The sequence below is a fragment of the Azolla caroliniana genome, unplaced genomic scaffold, assembly GCF_043228905.1.
Source record: "Azolla caroliniana isolate FFs.n. ecotype wild unplaced genomic scaffold, voAzoCaro1.0.p SCAF_21, whole genome shotgun sequence".
Lineage (NCBI taxonomy): Eukaryota > Viridiplantae > Streptophyta > Polypodiopsida > Salviniales > Salviniaceae > Azolla > Azolla caroliniana.
Genome location: NW_028230456.1, coordinates 4,238,714 through 4,246,840, shown reverse-complemented (window position 1 = coordinate 4,246,840; position 8,127 = coordinate 4,238,714). Strand labels below are relative to the sequence as shown.

Sequence of the window (8,127 nt, the reverse complement as noted above, 5' to 3'; positions counted from 1 at the left end):
TGAGAAATATTTGGACCAAATTGGGAAGTTATTCCTACAAATGTGCAATAGTAACGGAATGCTTATTGCAAATGGTTTATCCTTATGGCCCAATGCTAATGGTTTTACATGTAGAAAACACAATGAAAATAGAGTGATTGACTATGTGCTACTTTCCAAAGGTATTTTGGATTTGATCATAGGATTTTATGTATTGACCTCAAATGTATGTATAGGTTTGATTATGAGAAGGCCATTGAAGATAATAAACAACCACCCTTGAGCATGAACCTTAAAAAAACGGTCATGTATTCCAAGACAACATGGCATGCTCTACAATTGGACTACAAATTAGATCAAACCTTTACATAAAGGTGGAGATGTAAATAATTATTGAACCTCAAACATGGTTGGCTCACTAATGGCAAAACTATTTGGGTATATAATGGAATCAAAGATAAGTGCATGGGTTGAAAAAGAAATGGTAAGAGAGCTTATGGATAAGCTGACATTCGAAAACATCATAGCAATATCGATCACCTTATCATCCTTCGAGTAATAACGGTGGAAAGCCAGTTGAGAGGTAAAGGTTTATATTGTTGCTTTGTAGACTTCAGGAAAGCTTTTGATATGGTACCTCGTAAGCATCTTTTGAGGCAAATGGAAGAACTCGAGGTGCCAAGAGAATATGTACTTGCAATTTCCCGGATCTATGAGAAAGTTACATGTCATGTGCATATGGGTAATAGACTTTTAGATTTTTTCAATGGCACTATTGGTGTTAAGCAAGGATGCCCACTCTCACAAACTCTATATGGTCTATGCATAGTTAAATTGGAAGAAATGGCTACCAAGTTTGCAAAGGAAGAATGCGTTGAAGTTGTCATTGGGAAGGTAGTCATCATGTTTTTATTATGTGCGGATGACATAGCACTTTTTTCAAATACTTTAAGAGATGCACAAATTATGAAACCATTGGAAAAAAATTGAGTGTATACTAAATCAAGTGTCAACAACTCTAAAACAAAGATTATGCCCGTAAAGAGCCAAAAAAAAGATAAACCATGCATTATGTATAATAATGCACCACTTGAATGTGTGGAAAGCTTCAAATAGCTTGTCCTTGAAGTTCCTTCAAATCATAGATGGAATGAATGTGCTACTCGTCGCTTAGAGGCAGGAAAGGGAGCTTATTATGCACTTGAGAACACATACAATCATGGAGAAATTAAGTCCTCAAGAAATATATTTTCGACAAAAATCATGATTGCATTTGAGAATACATGCAATCATGAATTTGTTGGGACCTCAAGAAATACATTTTTGACACTTTGGTGACATAGGTGCTTCATTATGGGGTGTAGCTTCCCTAAATATACTTGGAAAGAGTTTGAAAATTGCCAAAATCATGTTCTTACAAAGTTTCTACAAGTTAAGAAACAAATGTCATACATATCGACTTCCTAGAATTGGGAAGCAAGCAAAAAGATCCAAAAGACACATAAAAGCAAAATTTTGTGTTCAGTTGGATGCAAGATATGGAAAAATTGTTTGAAAGATGGGATGTAACACACTTGCTTCATGATGCGTCACTAGATTCCTCTACAAATGAGGCCTTTTTGCAACGAGTTTATCATGACATATGAAAAATGTGGAGGCTTCAAACATTATACTACACTTGTTGCACCTAACTATAAAACCATATTCTTTGTCGAACAAGGAAACTATACACGTCTATACATGTTAGAGCCCATCCCATTGTATGCTATCTAAACCATTGCTTTCATGTGACTTAGCTCACAGTCATTGTGGTGTGAGACAACATGTTGGGGCACAAGTGATGAGAATGATCGACTATGTACATTTTGCCCAAAACAAGTTTGGGAATCTGAGTACCACACTTTGATACAATGCTCTATCTTTGATTATGCTTTCCACACATCTTCGAGCAAACCCAATCCTTGCACAAATTTCTATCACAATGAGAATGTGGACTCTCGATTGCAACATTCATTGGTAAACTTCTTAAACATTGACAATTGTTACTCACTTTCACGCATATCACTTGAAATGTAATATTTTGGTATCATAGGTCATATTGGATCTTTGAAGAGAATATTAGAATCTATCTCTCTTTATCTCTCACCACATAAGCACTCAAGTAGTTACCGTAGGATTAGGGCTAAGTACACTTGTCTATTACATAAAGGTCAAGATTAAGACCCAAAACTCTAGTTTTAATAGAAAAAAAAAGTAGATTTTACAAGATATTATTGCAAAGCGAGTAGAATTAATTACAATAGTGGCTTTGAAAGTGTTTACAATAGTCATTACAATGGAACAAGGATTATGATGTGGAGGAAGGACTTCGAGTAGCTCATGAACAATGGTCACCACACTTTTTGTTGTTGTGACTCTAAATGCCCTCTTTCGGTCTGCCTCCTTTCTCTACCCTTAGTTCCTCCTTCCACCACCTCTTCAAGCAAGACGAAACCTTAAACACGGTCTCACCCAAACCCAAACAAAAATAGGAAAACGATGAAGGAGAGGTAGTCCAACTCCACTCTAGCACTCCATCACACCTAACCTAAACCCCCAAGCAATAAGAACAAGAAGGCGAAGAACATAGATGAAAATTTGAAACCATAAACCTAAAAAGTAAAGGCCCCTCAACCTTTGAAGTTTGAACACCAAAAACACCTTAAAATGCCCAACCCCAAACTTAACCCTCAACTCCCCTTTTTATAGTGGGAGAAGAGTCTCATGCATTGCATTAAATGTGCACACACTCGCCTTCCATCAACATGTTAAAAGAAAGGTAGCTAGCGCCCACACACACATGCCAGGATTTGAACCCTACATCTTCTCCTAAAATTAAAAACCCTTAATTACTAAGCCAAATATTTTCATAATGACTTCTCTTTTTCTCTTCATTTCTTTACATTTCACAAATCACAACATCATGCCATGGATAATCTTGTTAGCCGACTAGGCATAAGGCAATAACCACAGACAATCACCTATCCTTCACAAACTTTGAATAGTGCCTTGATGATAAGACCATGCACTTATTCCACCTTTTGTTGAACTTAAGGTTATAAGCTTTTGTGAGAGACTGTTTGACCCCTAGTCGTAAGAAGATGTCCTTTTCTTTGTGAAAATCCAAATCTCTCATGATCTTGCTCGTATGTTTGTATTGGTAAATGGCATCGTCTTCAAGAAAAAATTTACACCCATATGTAGTTTTATTATTCCTTAATACTTGTCCTTCCACTAGATTCTAAGGTCCTCCATTGCGAGCACCAAGTACTTCATCTACCATAGTCCCGTGGGCATCACACAATTTAATTAGACATTTGGAGTACATTATTAAGGAGTAAGTTGCATGAAGTCCATATCTGTGACGCATGTTTGAATGGAGTTCACAATCGTCACATATCCCTTTGATGTGTGCCACATCCTAGTACATACATTACAACCCGCAGTGGTGCTCGTTTCCGCTTCTTATAGTGCTTTCATAGGTTTCCTTCATGTAGAATGAACTTACATGCCTTCTTCTAGACTTGATGAGCTTCTTCCATGGACCATGTCACACTTGCAGTCATTGAGCTTAGCAAACTCCCATTCGTAACGATTCCCCTTCATAAAGCCAGAAGTGTGAAATGTTTATAGCTAAATGGTAAGGTTATACATTGAAGTTAGAAGTCAGTTCGGTCCATTGGTCAAGGAAGGAAGCTTGAAGTGGCACGAGGCCCCAGATCAACAAGAGGTGGAGTAGCCATTGATCGTAGGTGGATCCTTGCCATAAGCTTTACCGGTCTACCTCCATTACAACCATCATAAACGCTTCTCATAGTCACTATCATTTTGCGATCACGTTGTAAACCCTGTTTTCTAAAGGGAATTTTCTTTTGTAACTATTCTTGCAAGGGATGTATGTATGTATGGGGTTTCGCAACAACCCGAGCCGGAAGTAATGTTTGCTCTATTTAGATCCAAGGTACGATCGATAATGAAATGGTCGAGCCAGTGTGGTGCACTCTTATCACATTCCATTCCATTACATAACATTTCATTGCATTTCATCACATTACATTACATTACATAAGATTTCATTGCATTACATAACATTTCATTGCATTTCATCACATTACATTACATTCCTAGAAGAGAGTCCCAAAAGAAAAAGCCATCCCATTTTTTCTGCATTTCTGTTTTTAAAAAATAATAATAATAATAAAAATAATAAAACAGTGTTTGTAACAGAAGGTCGATCAAGTAGCGATGGCGGGCGACAGAGAAGCAGATGACGAACGGAGACGTCGAGACGGACGACTAAGAAGAAGCCCCTCTCTTTCTCCGCCACAGGGGTCTTCTCGGACTTCCGGCAGAATCGATTCCGGAAACAGTGAGAAAGATAGGCACGGTATCTCGGACAGTGAGGATGAAAGTAAAAGACGTATTGATCGAAGAAAAATCTCTTATCAGAAGCTTCCGATCGAGGATATTAGAGACAGAGAAAACAGGGATAACAAAGGCAGAGACAGAGACAGAGACAGATATGATGAGGGACATGGTCGGAAAAGGAAAGATGATGGAAGCAGAATAAGTAGAGATGAAGAGTCCCTTGTAAAGAAAGCAAGTTCTTACCGTAGTAGAGACCATGAAGAAAGGCATTATAGTAGGCAAAGAGAGGAAGATTTTCGTGAAGAAAGACATTATAGAGAGAAAAGAGAAACTGATTTTGGAGAAGGAAAACGATATACCAGGAAAAGAGAAGATGATTCTGGTGAAGAAAGACATTGTGGCAGGAAAAGAGAAGATGACTTTGGGGATGATAGATTTAAACATGGGATGAAGAGTAGTGGAAATACAGAAAAAGATAGATTTGCACATCGATATGGTGATTCTAGCCCAAATGACCAAAATTTGCCTGATCTTTATTCTATCTACAGAGCAAAGGTTCAATCTATTAGGCCTTTTGGTATTTTTGTCCGAATCGAAGGCTTTTTCAAGCAAGGGCTGGTTCATGTATCACATCTTAGTGACCATGAGGTTTGCTTCTTCCCAATATATTATAAAGTTTTTAATTTAAGCTAAAATATGACTATCTAGATAATGGACCATATTTAATATATATTTTCAATGAGCATGATATAAATTGTGAAGTTATCAATTCAAGTTCAACATCAAGATGCATATGAGGAACATATTTCATCGTTAATTTCAATGAAAATGTTCAAAATCTAATAAACCGATAAGAATCTCAAGACTATATTAGTAAGAATTTTGGATTTCCATTACTCTCTTTAGTATTCTATTAAGTTCTCTCTTATAGTTAATGTGTACGTGCAGATTAGAACTATTTCACATATAAGACTCCATAACATTCTCAAAAAGAAATACAATGAAAGGATCTCGATGTGAATCATCAATAAAAATACCAAACCTAATACATCAATAAGAATCTCGAGATAACATAACTCTCAGGTGACAGACAGGGAGGATTCAGATGAAGTGAAGGTGCAAGCTATAGGAACCATTGCATCTGAAGGTGATGAGGTGTGGGTGAAAGTGATATCATTGAAAGATGAAGGTGGTAATGTGAAAATCGGATGTTCTTTGAAACTAGTATCTCAAAGCACAGGAAAGGATCTAGATCCAAGCAATGTAAAACTTGACCAACAGCAAAAGTCTAAGGGAAGCCGATCAGATCCCAAGAGAGTAAGCGTTGATTTATGTGACCCTGTCAATTTCTAGTTTCGTTTTTTAACTCACACTTAGTTAGGAATTTAAAGAGTACTACACATACCATTTGTAAACTATGAAATCCATCTCAATAGTCTTACGTGCTTATATCTGAATCCTTGTCATTTTTCCTCATGGTCAGCTTGTTTTAGATGCAATTTACAATGTAGTCTGTTCAAGATGTGGAGGTCATGGTCACTTGAAGACGGAATGTTTTGCTTCTGGAGACAAAACCTATGAGCTCATTCCTGAGGAAGAAGATGAATTGTTAGAGGAGCCTATTGAATCTTCACAAGGTAAAGTGCTCTCTACAAAGCCTGGATTTGGAAGAGGCAGATCAATGGTTTTGCCAGCATGGATGACACATGGAAGCGGAGTGAATGCTAAACATCTTGGTGGTGAACTGAATAATAACAATAAGAAGAAAACATCTGAGTTGCCTGACAATGTGACAACAGTGGAAGAAGCTCTAGCTCTATTGGCTCAAGTTAAGCGAGATAAAAAAGATAAGAAACATCGAAAGAAAGATGGCGATAAGCGCACAAAGGAAGACAAGTCCAAAAAGGATAGAAAAAAGAGGGCAAAGTAGTGTAAAATGAGAATATTCACTATCTTCAGTGTGCATTCTTCCAAAAATGATTGTAGCTTGATGCTCCATGTAAAGAAATATTGGTATTTGTTCACTTGATTGCAGTTAAGCTGAGGAGGACATAGAAAGCTATGTAGAAATGTTTTTGGAAGTTGGTTTTGATTTTTTATTCAAGAGTTTTTTAAGTTTATATATATATAGATAGATAGATAGTCAAGAGTTTTTTAAGTTTATATATATATAGATAGATAGATAGATAGATATATAAAGCCCATGTGCACAAATTATGGCTCTACTTACTGAAACTTTATATCACTCTCTTATTCATGAGTTTTTATTATATGAAGGGCATGCAAACAGATTAGGCTTCTAATTCTACTGTGGTGATCAACATAGAACAGTTTTTTCGGGATACACTGAAACACTGATTACTTTTATTGTTTTAACCGAAGGACTGGCAATCGTTAGTAACTTAAGTCCTTCAGTTTTGTGCAGAATCTAAATTTGATTTTATTAAGCATTAATACTATTCCCTCTCACAATTACCAAGATTCATGTGGCATTTCCATGCGTATGAATGGAAGAAGTTAAACAATTGTAGATGGAAATTGCTTTGCTAGCACTGAAGGTACTTGGCAACGACAGCTAGCACAAGTCAGTGCATATGCAAGGGGCATATCCTTGCAATATATGATCGGCGTGTATTTCGCACAATTTAGACTATTAAGGATACCCATGTGTGCTTGCATTTGCATTGGTTTTTTTCTTCAACCCTTCTGAATTAAAACTATTTCAGCTAGTGCATTCATTTGACAAAGAGCTATCAGTTACTAAGTAACTATTTTGTACTTCAATTTTGGAAAGTCACTCCTATTGTTGGTAAGTCCGCTCCTTTCATAAACCCGTCCAAGGCCTGAATTTGACAGGCTAGTATTAAAGTTTTTGGACAGGCATTTTTGAAAGATGTATGTCATAGACTCATATGACATGAGAGTGCAAAAACTAACATGTCATTTGACATACAAATTTTAATAATGAAAAGCTTTATATGATGTTTCACTATTATACATTTCACTACTATAGAAAGTACACAAAGATGCACAAATAAACATAAGTACCTCACAAAGATAATGAAATACATAAAATAAATATCGGGTTAATGTTTTTACTAATAAGTATGAAAAAAAAAGGTTATTTTTATAAAAAAAAGGTTAGTAAATTTTTTTGTTTTAACTTAAAATGGTAAGTAAAAATTTTAGTTTTAAATTAAAACTTAAAACATTAAAATCAAACCTAGAGTTTACGCTCTTGAAGTATTTAATAAAGGTTATTGTTTAAAATTTCAATCAAATTTCAACTAATATTATTAATAAAGAATAAATATTTGAGAATATACATATGTATATCATTATTATATGATGATGATATTTTTGTTTTTTATTTTTATTTTTCAAAAAGATTTCCTTCATTAGTATTAAGAAAAGCATCGAAGGGCTACAAAAATGTAAAATCTGAGAATATTATATACAAAAGAAGTGGTCATGGCAAGGACCAGGGGTGATGATATTTCTATAACGATCCTTGAGAGGAGACTGTGAACAGAGGTAACTTCCTCTAACCTATTGGTAGTGTTGCATGTAGTAAAAGCCATCTAAAGGAAATCTATTTCGTTGGTCCCTTGAAAGACCAAATCCATTTCCAATATGCCTTCAAATGATTGCTTGAAACACTCCACTTATTTCGGTGCTTTTGAGTTGCAAGAGTTGGAATATTCTTAGACATGAGTAAGGTTCTGCCAAATTTCACATTGT

The 8,127-nt window shown here is 35.8% G+C and overlaps 1 protein-coding gene across 1 annotated transcript; it reads left to right on the top strand.

Annotated features, from left to right (window-relative positions):
* Window positions 1–4,201: 4,201 nt before the first annotated feature.
* Window positions 4,202–6,410, top strand: LOC147850436 (uncharacterized). Its single transcript, XM_087336748.1, has 3 exons — window positions 4,202–5,034; window positions 5,470–5,703; window positions 5,870–6,410. Exons 1-3 carry the CDS (start codon window positions 4,264–4,266, stop codon window positions 6,314–6,316), a joined length of 1,452 nt encoding a protein of 483 aa, XP_087192874.1. The 5' UTR covers window positions 4,202–4,263; the 3' UTR covers window positions 6,317–6,410.
* The last annotated feature ends 1,717 nt before the right edge of the window (window positions 6,411–8,127 follow it).